The sequence below is a fragment of the Schistocerca americana genome, chromosome X (genome assembly GCF_021461395.2).
Source record: "Schistocerca americana isolate TAMUIC-IGC-003095 chromosome X, iqSchAmer2.1, whole genome shotgun sequence".
In the NCBI taxonomy this organism is placed as follows: Eukaryota; Metazoa; Arthropoda; class Insecta; order Orthoptera; family Acrididae; genus Schistocerca; species Schistocerca americana.
The window spans coordinates 439,487,156-439,501,474 of record NC_060130.1 but is presented as its reverse complement, the minus strand read 5'-3'; the positions used below and the strand labels follow the sequence as shown (position 1 = coordinate 439,501,474).

The following is a 14,319-nucleotide window of genomic DNA, read 5'->3' as shown; positions in this document are numbered from 1 at the left end:
TCAGCTCCATCAGCAGATGCCTCCACTGGTGTCAAATGATTAGCATTTAAGAGAGGTAACTGATTTTTTCCCTAACAATGGGTAGGTCTGGCAGAGATTCTTCATTCAAGGCGGGGTCTAACACAATTATAGTGGTTGTAAATCATGCTGCCACTGCAAATGGATAAAGGTATTCATAATTCCAATGTGCTTCGAAATACAAACAGTGTGGAAATGGAATGAAATTTTCACTCTGCAGCGGAGTGTGCGCTGATATGAAACTTCCTGGCAGATTAAAACTGTGTGCCCGACCAAGACTCGAACTCGGGACCTTTGCCTTTCGCGGGCAAGTGCTCTACCAACTGAGCTACCGAAGCACGACTCACGCCCGGTACTCACAGCTTTACTTCTGCCAGTACCTCGTCTCCTACTTTCCAAACTTTACAGAAGCTCTCCTGCGAACCTTGCAGAACTAGCACTCCTGAAAGAAAGGATATTGCGGAGACATAGAGTGTGAGCTGGCTGCAAGTTGTGGCTCATGTTGGCACCAACAACACCTGTCGCATGGTTTCTGAGGCCACCCTCAGTTCATACAGCCGGCTGGCAGAAGTGGTGAAGCCCACTGGCCCCATGCATGGGGTGCAAGCAGAGCTCACAATTTGTAACATTACTCACATAGTAATCACTGGACTACTTACCATAAATGGCAACTTTATTGAATGTGGCATTCAAACACTCCTTTACGGCAATCTATTCTCTAGAAAATTATTAAAAAGCATGTCTCCCTCCCATAGCAGTAGTGTTCTGAAAAATTGGAAGGGTTAATCCACCTACCAGATGGAGAAGGCACAGCAATACACATCACTACTATTTCCTTTCATGTGGTTTTGAAGTGTACTATTTTTCCATGCAGCAATGACTACAAAAGCTTTTGCCTTTACTGAGCACCTATGACTTGATTCACATACTCTAACACATGGAGCGGAACAATTAAATGAATCCACGAAGTCTTTATTCCTGCTCTCAAACTGACAGCACAATTTTTGTCCTCACAGAATGGAAAGCACCCAGCTTTTCAGCCAAGCATATGTCCTTAAACTTTTGTGGTTCTTCCTGTATATATTTTACCTTCAACAGGAAACGCATACCATTTTCATTGAAATGCATTTCTTGCAAGCACATGCACAGATACATGTCTTCTGCATAAGAATACTCTCCGTGTTGTCAGCATTTTGGATTGATTTTGATGTGTTCATACTATGTACTAGTATTCAAAAGTGTATGGCTGTTAGTGGGCATAACGTTAGTGGCTAACTTTAACTTTGTTGAGATTCTGATAGCTTCATCTGTATTACTATGTATGTATTTAGAACAGTTCTCCTGGTGAAGGTTTAACACTTTCTATACTTTTCTAGCATTTTTGCTTGGTTTTTGAATTAAATTTTCTATCTGTGTACACAGGGTAGTCACTTTTCAAAACCATATGATTGTCTGAGCAAGTAAACTTACTAATGTCCATAAACATTTGGTTTCAGACATGTGGACGTATGAGTCCAATTTGCCATATGTTACCTACCCCTTTGATCTTAGATTAGAATAGGCAAATTTCTGATACTAGAAGCATTACATTGGAACAAGGATGCACAGTCTTAACTATAAACTTGTTGAATGGCTGCATGTTTTTGGACAAATGACATCAACTGAAAGTGAAGGAGATATGTGAAGTTATTGGTAATTCATCACTGGATCTCTTAATTCCATTACTTACACACTTTTTTTGCAACTCAAATGTTTCTAAGAGCACTCTGGTACAGCAAGATGCAATACTCTTGAAAAAAAAACTGGCTAAATTATTTAGTTCAATTACTATGAAGTAATCATGGCACACAGTTTTAATCTGCCAGGAAGTTTCATAATCGTGGAGAGTTCAGAACAGGAGACGCTTGAAGGGACTGTGTGTATTCACTTACGAACGTCCCATTTTGTAGATATTTAACAGATTCTGCAGATTCAGCAACCTGTTATAATGTTTTATAAATAGATAAAGAATGGGTGGACTGGATAATTTTTAATAATTATCTTTTATCCATATATCTAGAAGTAAAACAAGCACATACCAGAATGACATTCGATGGAAAAAAAGGAAATTTAATTCATACGCTAAAGAAGTGGCTTACAAATCTTTCATTTGACCAATTCTTGATTACTGCTAAATAGTATGAGGCCTTTACTAGATATCATTAACAGAGAACAAGAAGATCGAGACAAACTGCCATTAGTAGCTGTCACCCTTGTCAGACTAACAAAGGACTTATGTTTTATATGATTACTACAAAGCACAGTGATGTGTGGGAGGATAGCGAAGGGCATGGACAGTGAGACAGGTGGGAGCCGGAGTGTGGGGCCGGGCAGGTGTTGGAGAGATGGGAGTGGGAAAGGGAGAAGGGGATGGGGTAGGAGTGCGGGGAGAGAGGGGGGGAGAGAGGGAGAGAGGGGGAGAGGGGGAGAGGGGGGAGAGGGGGAGAGGGGGAGAGGGGGGGAGAGGGGAGAGGGGGAGAGGGGGAGAGGGGGGAGAGGGGGGAGAGGGGGGAGGGGGAGAGGGGGGAGGGGGAGAGGGGAGAGGGGGGAGAGGGGAGAGGGGGGAGGGGGGAGGTGGGAGAGGGGGGAGGTGGGAGAGGGGGGGAGATGGGGGGAGAGAGGGGGAGATGGGGGGAGAGAGGGGGAGATGGGGGGAGAGAGGGGGAGAGGGGGGGAGAGGGGGAGATGGGGGGAGAGGGGGGGAGAGGGGGGGAGAGGGGGGAGAGAGGGGGAGAGGGGGGGAGAGAGGGGGAGAGGGGGTATATGGGGGGAGAGGGGGAGGGGGGAGAGGGGGAGAGGGGGTATATGGGGGGAGAGGGGGAGGGGGGAGAGGGGGTATATGGGGGGAGAGGGGGAGGGGGGAGAGGGGGTATATGGGGGGAGAGGGGGAGGGGGGAGAGGGGGTATATGGGGGGAGAGGGGGAGGGGGGAGAGGGGGTATATGGGGGGAGAGGGGGAGGGGGGAGAGGGGGTATATGGGGGGAGAGGGGGAGGGGGGAGAGGGGGAGGGGGGAGAGGGGGAGGGGGGAGAGGGGGAGGGGGAGAGGGGGTATATGGGGGGAGAGGGGGAGGGGGAGAGGGGGAGGGGGGAGAGGGGGAGGGGGGAGAGGGGGTTGGAGCAGGAAGAGGGAGAGCGAGGTTGAGGGAGGTTGGGGAGAGGGAGGGATGGGAGATGGGGGCAGTGGGTGGTTGCATGAGCTTGGGGGTAGTGAGGTGTGGGGGGAATGGGAGAAGGGACGGGGGAGATGGAGATCGCGGGGGAGAGGGAGATCGCGGGGGAGAGGGAGATCGCGGGGGAGAGGGAGATCGCGGGGGAGAGGGAGATCGCGGGGGAGAGGGAGATCGCGGGGGAGAGGGAGATCGCGGGGGAGAGGGAGATCGCGGGGGAGAGGGAGATCGCGGGGGAGAGGGAGATCGCGGGGGAGAGGGAGATCGCGGGGGAGAGGGAGATCGCGGGGGAGAGGGAGATCGCGGGGGAGAGGGAGATCGCGGGGGAGAGGGAGATCGCGGGGGAGAGGGAGAGTGGGAGACGGTGGGTTGCGAATTATTATTTTCTGGTACTTGGGCTGTCTGGTTTCTCTGGCAGTAAAAAATATAGTACTGGGTTAAATAATGCACTTACATATTCCATCATTGATGATGAATCACATCTTTGCTTGGCAAGTCTCCAGTGCAGGCCAAGTTTATGGTACAAATGACTGTTTTCCCACTCCAGTAACTTGTCTATAGAGTGCTGAGTCTACAATAGTAAAAGCAAAATTAGTAAATACATTAAATAAGTCCAATGATTACACTTATCTATTAAACAAAGGAGCAATGTTTTCAAGTTACTGAAAATGAACAGACATGTTTTAATATCAAAATTCGAGAAAATTTTACTTAATATTCAGCAAAAATTTATACTTGAAAAGTATGAACAATGTTCAGAAAGTAAGTGTACTAAGTTTATAATTTTTTTTTCCAAAAAAATGTACTTGAAAAATTACAGTATACTGTTGATACACTTGGTGACTACTTTTCCACATAATCGCCATCCTGTTCACTGCATGTGATGGGCTCAACCAATTGAGACCAAGAGCACTTTGGTGGTCAATGCTGGACAAGGACAGGTGTTGTTGTGCAACAAGCAGACGTCTCTCATCTGCATTCCCCTCCTGGTGTTTTCAATGCTTCCTTTGAGTTTTTTTTAGGGTCTCGGAACATCGTTGTGCATTGGTGGTCTCCCTCCTAGGCAGGAATTCGATCAAAGTGATGCCTTTTCTGTCCCGAAACACGGAGGTCACAATTCTTTTGCCTGCAATTGTGGTTTTGAATTTTTTGGAAGATGTGGAACTGGTGTGATGCCACTGTGATGACTGTCTTTTTGTCTCAGGCATATAATGTTTTAACTCAAGGCACCACAGATCTCAGAAAATCTTCATCTTGCAATTCAAGTCGCTCTTTAAACCTGCAAGGGCTACCGACTCAATTTTTCTTGCACTGCTGACGTCAGTTGTTTTGGGACCCATCTTGTGCACCTGTTCTGGTGCCCAGCATTTCTGCGAGTGTCTCATATAAGATAGTTCTGGAGAGTTGTTGAAGCACCGCAGACATTTCACCCACTGTAAACTGCCTTCACAAACAGTTTCCTAAATTTTTTGCACCGACTCATTAGTCATCAAGTAAGATGTACCATTCCTCTGTTGTGAACATTTGTTGTGCTTCCACTGAACTCCCTTTATCACTTAACCACACTCATTCTGCTACTAACACCTTCATCTTAAACAGTTTTCATTTCCCAAAAAAATTTCTGTAGGTTTTATTCCTTCTATGAGCAGTAACTTGATCACTTCACATGGTTTCTACTCAAAATGATTACTTACCGACATCTTTCACACAATTGGATCCTACAACTTGAGTTTATGAACTACCAGGTAACTGTTACAGTTGCTCTTGTTAGGGGACTCCCCCTCTAACACTCAGTGTTGTCCAGCCTCAAAAAACAAAAGACTGCAGCCCATTACTGTCACAACACACTTACTTTCTGAACATGCCTTTTGTATTACAGGCCACCAAAGCATCTCATTACGCTACTTTTAAAGATTAAGAATACAACAGAGGGCAATATTTTCACTACACAAACCATCTAAAAAAATGCGATCATCACTTTCAGAACACGAAATACCTCACCGATAAATCAGATTTTCTTGCATGTCATGTCAGTTGTCAGAGTTGTTTTAAGGACTTCACTGATGAACATCCTCCCCTTCCAAGAATGGTTAAGAAATACACATGAATACCTAATAACTAACAAAAGAAATGCTTGCTGATAGCAATAACTGGTCTATATTTTAATAATCAGTGTTTTAAAGTTCAAACAATCACTAACACAGCAGTAACAAATTTCAACCAAATTTAGAACTTCCTTTTTCCTCTAACTCTTTCAGGTGCCTCTGGCTATAATTAAGTACATTAAATTTTACTGTATCTTAGGTGCAACAGAAGCATTTTTCCCAATGGAAACTTGAGGTACACATTAGCAAATGTTCAACCTTTTCATCCTGTGCAAAAGCTGCTAACTGTTGGAGATCACTATGAGACTATCAGCAAGTCAATGTAGCAGTGTGCAGCAGCTCATTATTACCAGAATAGACAGATGTGGCTGGTTCGTTACATTCCACTGCATAACTGAAATTGTTATTTTGCACGGTAATTATTGAATGATCATTTTTCTATTTATTACAATAGAGGATATTTCACCATTAGTTATTTTAGTCCATAAAATGAAGCCAAGTGTACAATGTATCTTTTGAAAATGGGTACTTATTTTTGTATAAATCTTGCATCTAAAAATCATTAGAAATTCACCTATGTGCATTACCACATAAGGAAAAATTTTCCTTCCTCCAGGAAAATTCGAATCTAAGACGGTTAAATCAAAAGCTTACATTCAGTGTGCTACTTGAATTGCAAACGCTTGAGGCTGGCTACATTCTGGAGAATATAAAATCTTTTTCCATGGAAAAAACATGTTTTCGCATCACTGCAAGGATTCTTTTAACAAAAAAATACAATCAATGGAAAGTTAAAATAATCACTTTGACACACAAACATTGATGGTCACTGGGGAGGGTGCAATAGCTAGATTGGTAATGATGGTGAAGGAAACCTGAAACAGCCTTGTTCAAGAAACCAGACCAACTTTCACAATGTAACACCTAAATCTGTATGACCAAACAGGGACTAACTCTGTTCTTTCTATTCTGGGTTCCCAAGTCAAATATAATGGCAACAATGCAGTACAATAACATGAAATTAAAGGTATCCTAAGATGAACATTAAAAACAAAAAGTGTCACATTTGTAAACTAACTGAAATGTACCATAACCTACCTAGAGAGCACAATTATGGTCCATGGAACACATAAATTAACTAAACCTAAATCCCAGTGTGCCTCATTTTGGACTGATTAGTCATAGAAGAAATCAAGTGCATAAAAAAATAATAATAAATAAGAGAGGCTATTATCCCTCAACTACCACATGCAAACTTTATAATTACCAACACATCAACCATCTGCTTATCAGTTTGAAAGTATACAAGAGGAAGCTTGTAGAAAGGCCACAAAAGTTACATGTGAATCACAGAAAATTTAATTTTTGCTGGAAGTTCGTAACAGGTGCTGAGCATTATTTTATACTTAACCTACATGATATAAGGCAGTCACAATTTCTAACTGCTAGAAAGTTCCAATGATTTAAGCCTTCTTAGAAACCACAAATTTGGTGGAAACTTCAGTGGGTGGAAATTTTATTGGCAAATACTTCTCAAACTCTGAAACCATAAATAACAAAAGTCATTAGTGACTAACATTAACAGTAAGGCCCGACAATGTTTCTCTGGTACACAGCAGACGTTACTATTCTAACTGTAAATGACATCCCAAACAAGATAATGTACTGTGTTGTGGTTGTAAGGATATTTTCAATCTGGCAGCAAATCTTATTTCATTTTCCATATCAACACATTTTGTGTAACAGGTACTGGTGTGACATTCAGTACATAACAAAAAAATGAACTATGTTCTGACAACAAGCAATTACAATTGTTCTCTACTGCTGTACAGGTTTCGACACTTCTATTTAACATTCTGCTTCCAAATATACTGAACGGGATTCTCTATTACGGTCTATAAATGGTTTAAATCAGAGCTTACAAGTTGTCAATACCAGCACTAGGATCACTAGTCTTTTCTTGCAACTATCTTCTTTAAATACTCAATCTTCAACGTGACCATTAAATTTATTTACAAATGTCTCCAAGCTGATTACAACTGGGCCAACGAAGCGGAACCCAAGTTCAAACTTACCAAATTATAATCACTTTGCTAAGCTGAAAGACATATCAGATCACATATCCATTCACACTCACTTCTACATAATGCAAAAATCTCTCTTAAGTTACTCCTTTAAAGATCTAGATAACAGTTATCTAGAATGAAAATTCAGTTGGCCTGGGGCCATGTGCTTACTTAACAAAAAGAAAGATAACTTTTTCTCTTTGACTACCATGATATTTTAGTAGGTAAGGTCTCAAATAGTAAAAGCTCCCATGTTTGAGGTCAACAAATTTCTAGTTAGTGTGTGTGTGTGTGTGTGTGTGTGTGTGTGTGGGGGGGGGGGGGGGGGGGGGGGTAGCAGGTGGATGCGTGCAAACACACACAAACACACACACACACACACACACACACACACACACACACAATGATATTACAATTTCTTAAACGCAGTAAAAGTGTCATTAACAAACACAAAGAATGTTTCAGAGTGTTCTCTCAGTTATCACAACTCCAGGTGACATCCACATTCTCTATTATCTTCAATCCCCTTCAAACTAAAAGTGCTTAAGCATCACTACATCTACATGATTACTCTGCTATTCACAATAAAGTGCCTAGTAGAGGGTTCAATGAACCTCCTTCAAGCTGTCTCTCTACCATTCCACTCTCTAACGGCACGTAGGCAAAACGAGCACTTAAATTTTTCTGTGCGAGCCCCGATTTCTCTTATTTTATCGCGATGATCATTTCTCCCTACGTAGGTGGGTGCCAACAGAATGTTTTCACAATCGGAGGAGAAAACTGGTGATTAAAATTTCATGAGAAGATCCCATCGTGATAAAAAACGCTTTTGTCTTAATGATTGCCACTCCAATTCACGTATCATGTCTGTGACACTATCTCCCCTATTTTGCGATAATACAAAACGAGCTGCCCTTTGTACTTTTTCGATGTCATCCGTCAGTCCCACCTGATGCGGATCCCACACTGCACAGCAATACTCCAGGACAGGGCGGACAAGTGTAATGTAAGCAGTCTCTTTAGTAGACCTGTTGCACCTTCTAAGTGTTCTGCCAATTAATCACAGCCTTTCGTTGGCTCTAACCACAACATTATCTATGTGATCATTCCAATTTAGGGTATTTATAATTGTAATCCATAATTATTTAGTTGAATTTACAGCCTTCAAGATTTGTGTGACATATCGCATAGTCTAAATTTAGTGGATTTCTTTTAGTACTCATGTGAATAACTTCACACTTTTCTTTATTCGGGGTCAACTGCCCCTTTTCGCATCTTACAGATATCTTATCTAAATCATTTTGCAATTCATTTTGGTCATCTGATGACTTAACAAGATGGTAAATGACAGCATCATCTGCAAACAATCTAAGACGGCTACTGAGATTGCCTCCTATGTCGTTAACATAGATCAGGAACAATAGAGAGCATATAACACTACCTTGGGGAACACTAGATATTATTTCTGTTTTACTCTATGACTTTCCATCTATTACTACAATCCGTGACCTTCCCAACACAAAATCACGAATCCAGTTGCACAACTGAAGCAATATTCCATCAACACGTGGTTTGGTAAGAAGACTGCTTGTGAGTAACGGTGTCTAAAGCCTTCTGGAAATCTAAAAATATGGAATCAATTTGACATCCCCTGTCAATAGCACTCATTACTCCGTGCGTATAAAGAGCTAGTTGATTGTTGCAAGAACAATATTTTCTGAATCCATGCTGACTTCGTGTCAATAAATCAAAGACAACCACCTCTGTGTTGTAAACACTAAATTATGAAGTAACTTGCTTCTTAACATCACAGAAGGTACATATAGCTTTAGTTTCAAAGCTAAAATGTTCTCTGGGAATGACTGGAACTAACTGCATACCTTTACATTATGATCTGTAATCTTTGGCAAGTTTGAAGAGTATCTTTTTTTTCCTACATTCTTATGCAGTTTCTATTATGTATTATAGTAATAAACCTGTGACACACTGATACATTGTGTTTAACCGTTATGCGTATGTTGTAAAATTTAAAGTACAGTCAAATTTAAGGAGACCTCAAGGAAGGTTTTCGACCAGGACAAAGAATTGAACACGTAAATAAGCAATCAAATAGCAGGAAATCTATTAGCTGATGTGGTGAACATTAAGCATGTGCCTGAAATGGTTTAGGGGTTTGTCCACATTAAATCCAACAACTTTGGTTAGTTTTTTTTTTTTTTTTTTATCATGTCACAGTTATCTCTGATATTTTAAAAACATTTTACAAAGCCCCAATACAATAATGTTAACAAATACTACCATGCTAGTCCTTTTTTAGTGAAGGGCTTTTGAAAAAAATGAAGTTACTAAAATGCAAACAATTTCTTTTCTAAAATCTCAAAAATCCCTCTTTTACTTTCTCTGAAATATGTGTATTTACTACAAATTTCTGATTGCCTTTGATAATTTTAAGATGGGGAAAGGATGTGTTGAAAGGGAAATCAACTATTGACTATACCACTGGCTCACTCTGATTTCACTTAATAGTTCCTATTACATGGAATAGCTAACCACACTGCATCCTTTTCTTGTGGACTACAGTGAGGATAACACAGAATTGAAAACATCTGAACTGAGCCTTAATTTCTGACTGCTTAGAAAACAACATACTGGCATACGTTTTCCTATCAAAGGTGGTCTCAGTTTTAAAGGAAAAATTGCCTAACATAAAAGAAATGTGTTCTACTGGCATGTGTCGTATCAAAATAACATCTTTTGCAAATACACCCAATGGCAACAGCACATGAGATTGCACATTTTTCTTGTACTGATCAATTGTATGAGCTTTCCTAAGACTATTTGACAAGATGGTGATTACTTAAAGTGTGTCATGATAAAGTGTTTTGTAATCACAATGTTTCCATGGAATTACTACATGCCAAATATGTTCTGCTTTTATGATGGTAATGCCCCACATTATAAAAATGAAGAACATTTTCTTATTCCATGTCTTCAGAATATTTATTAAACCAAGGCTTGCAATGGGCTTGGGGCTGGCCGGTGTGGCTGAGAGGTTCTAGGCGCATCAGTCTGGAACCACGCTGCTGCTACAGCCGCAGGTTTGAATCCTGCCTCAGGCATGGATGTGTGTGATGTCCTTAGGTTTTTTAGTTCTAAGTCTAGAGTCTAGGGGACTGATGACCTCAGGTGTTGTGTCCCATAGTGCTTGGAGCCATTTGATTTTTGCAATGGGTTTGGAGGCACTGTCAAAAGACTTGGTTCTAAAGCAAGTTTACAGAGATCATATGAAAATCACATCCTAATGCCTAAGGAGTTGTACCGTTTTCCATAAAAACCCATTCTTGGCATCCACTTTGAATTTTGAACAACAGAGGAACAGACAATGTGACAAGCTACTGCCCCGATTCATCACTTCTAAAATCATTGAAGGTACTCAAACTATTTTCTTATTCCTGTGCCTGAATTTCATACTGAAATTAAGTAATGCTCCTTAATGGTAAATCATTTATGCAAAATCATTTCTAAACAGCATACTTGCTCAGAAGATTTGACTGTCAGTGAATTCAGAGGTGGGCTGCTAGATTTGTTACCAGTAGGTTTGAACAACACACAAGTATTATGGAGATGCTTCAGGAACTCAAATGGGAATCACTGGAAGGAAGGCGACACACTTTTCGAGGAGCACTATTGAGAAAATTTAGAGAACCACCATTTGAGGCTGACTGCAGAACAATTCTACTGTCACCAATGTGCATTTCATGTAGGATCACAAAGATGAGATTAGAAAGACTAGGGCTCGTATAGGGGCATACAGACAGTTGTTTTTCCCTCACTCCATCTGTGAGTGGAACAGAAAAAGAAACGACTAGTAGTGGTATAGGGCACCCTCCACCACACACCATAACATAGCTTATGGAGTAGTACATTGTGATGTAGATGTTACAAATGCCTAATCCAATAATTTAGTTCTCGAAGTTTGTAACACATTGCATACTTTCTCGAAAACAACCACACAGGAAATTCGGCATTAGTGTTTTTATCCAAAGGGACCTATTGTTACATTTTTTATTCTTTTCCAAACCTACTGGAAAAGTGTAAACAGTGACTTAGGATAAGATACCATGATGAAAGCCTAGAATACGTCAGTGGCATACTTAACTGTATTGTGCAGGAAAGTTGTCAGTGCTTGCTGAGACACACCAAAGCAATGAAAGAGTGTTTCAGCTGTCAGGGTGGAAGAAAGAGTGAAACATTTCTGTGAATTAGGATTTTAAATTTAATTGCTTCTTGTTACAGTCACAGCTATTTAAATTGAGCTGGTATCTGGTAACCTAAGGAAAGCCTTGTGACCCACGATATATTCAAAAAGAGCAATGAGACTTTCTGACAATAAAGATTACAATTCTTTTAACTGCTGTTTGTATTACTCGCAGCAATTTAACATGTGTTTTTAGCTCCAAACCTATCTCTAACTTTGTTATTCGCAATGGATTGGGAAAAAGCAATAAATACTTCTGACAATGAAGATTATTAACGTAATTCCTGCTCGCCTCACATGCAGCAAATGATGCTGTGCAATTAGAATGCTACCTAACAACAGTTTCTTAATTTGTGACATGTTTGGAAAATAGTGAAATATTCGTTACAAGAAAGTTTATTATAATAGTTTATGGGGGAGGAAACCAAACAGCGAGGTCATTGGTCTCACTGGATTTGGGAAGAATGGGGAAGGAAGTCGGCCATGCCCTTTCAAGGGAACCATCCTGGAATTTGCCAGGAACAATTAGGGAAATCAAGGAAAACCTAAATCAGGATGGCCAGACACGGGATTGAACCGTCATCCTCCTGAATGCCAGTCCAGTGTGCTAACCACTGCACCACCTTGCTCGGTGCAGTATTTTTGTGAGTGAAACTGTCATATTCCAACCTAACCCAGACCTTGGATTGACTTTCAAAATCATTGGCTTTGCCAACACCCACGCACACTTTCACATCTGCCAAGTAGTTGTGGCATCAAAATATGTTAACAGAATTGCTGCTCTATTTAGGAATAATAATTAATAGTGAAAACAAAGCAAAAATGAAACTGCAACAAATTTTATTCATTTGGACTAGACACCAATGCAGCCGCCTGCAAAATACATAAAAACAAGCCTGACAAATTTCCATTTTGTTTCCTCCACACACGTTCGAAGAGACAGCTATCGAAGAATGTCTTGCACAGTCTTGTGCCATGCTGGGACCTTTAATGGCACCCTATGTGCTCTCTATGGCATTTGAATGGGAACCTGTCTTTGGATACTTGAAAGTCAACTTGTGATTTACATTAAGGTCTGGAAACCCTTGTTTTTTAGACATTTATATGCGGAGAAACTGTCAGATATCACTGTTATCCTTGGCAAAATATTCTCTTGAATAATTTTTAAAGGAACAGCTTTTGAACGTCTACACACAACAACAACAAAAATTTGTTTGTACCTCTCTGGATACTGCCAAACACGTATCTTCCAGTTTTTTTGTATTCCATCTCCCAAACTACTTCATAACGAGCTGAGATTCATCAATCTCAACAATCTGCCATGTTTCTCGTTCTGTCTCAAGCAGATTTCCACTTAAACTTCTACACAAAATTGTCTCCCATCGAACAGTTTGCTTGACCAAATCCAGTTCTCGGTGCGTAAATTTTGATGTACGCTCATAAATAACTTCTAATCACTTTCTACTTTATACAGGGTGGTCCACTGATAGTGACCGGGCCAAATATCTCACGAAATAAGCATCAAATGAAAAAACTACACAGTACGAAACTCATTTAGCTTGAAGGGGGAAACCAGATGGCGCTATGGCTGGCCTGCTAGATGGCACTGCCATAGGTCAAATGGATATCAACTGCGTTTTTTGAAATAGGAACCCCCATTTTTTATTACGTATTCGTGTAGTACGTAAAGAAATATGAATGTTTTAGTTGGACCACTTTTTTCGCTTTGTGGTAGATTGCGCTGCAATAGTCACAAACGTACAAGTACGTGGTATCACGTAACATTCCGCCACTGAGGACGGTATTTGCTTCGTGATACATTACCCGTGTTAAAATGGACCGTTTACCAATTGTGGAAAAGGTTGATATCGTGTTGATGTATGGCTATTGTGATCAAAATGCCCAACAGGCATGTGCTATGTAAGCTGCTTGGTACCCTGGACATCATCCAAGTGTCCGGACTGTTCGCCGGATAGTAACATTATTTAAGGAAAAAGGAAGGGTTCAGCCACATGTGAAACGTCAACCACGACCTGCAACAAATGATGATGCCCAAGTAGGTGTTTTAGCTGCTGTCGCGGCTAATCCGCACATCAGTAGCAGACAAATTGCGCGAGAATCGGGAATCTCACAAACGTCAGTGTTGAGAATACTACATCAACATCGATTGCACCCATACCATATTTCTATGCACCAGGAATTGCATGGCGACGACTTTGAATGTCGTGTACAGTTCTGCCACTGGGCACAAGATAAATTATGCGACGACGACAGATTTTTTGCATGTGTTCTATTTAGCGACGAAGCGTCATTCACCAACAGCGGTAATGTAATCTGGCATAATATGCACTATTGGGCAACGGAAAATCCACGATGGCTTGCAACAAGTGGAACATAAACGACCTTGGTGGGTTAATGTATGGTGTGACATTATGGGAGGAAGGATGATAGCCCCCATTTTATCGATGGCAATCTAAATGGTGCACCGTATGCTGATCTCCTATGTAACGTTCTACCGATGTTACTGCAAGATGTTTCAGTGCATGACAGAATGGCGATGTACTTTGAGCATGATGGATGTCCGGCACATAGCTCGCGTGCAGTTGAAGCGGTATTGAATAGCATATTTCATGACAGGTGGATTGGTTGTCGAAGCACGTTCACT

At 41.1% G+C, this 14,319-nt stretch overlaps 1 protein-coding gene across 1 annotated transcript in view; it reads right to left on the bottom strand.

Annotated features, from left to right (window-relative positions):
• Positions 1–14,319, bottom strand: part of LOC124555139 (cysteine-rich hydrophobic domain-containing protein 2) — a 39,423-nt gene that overhangs the window by 18,713 nt on the left and 6,391 nt on the right. The window contains exon 3 of the mRNA XM_047128950.1: positions 3,680–3,796. Within this exon, the coding sequence (XP_046984906.1) occupies positions 3,680–3,796 (117 nt within the window). The remainder of the gene's footprint in view (positions 1–3,679; positions 3,797–14,319) is intronic.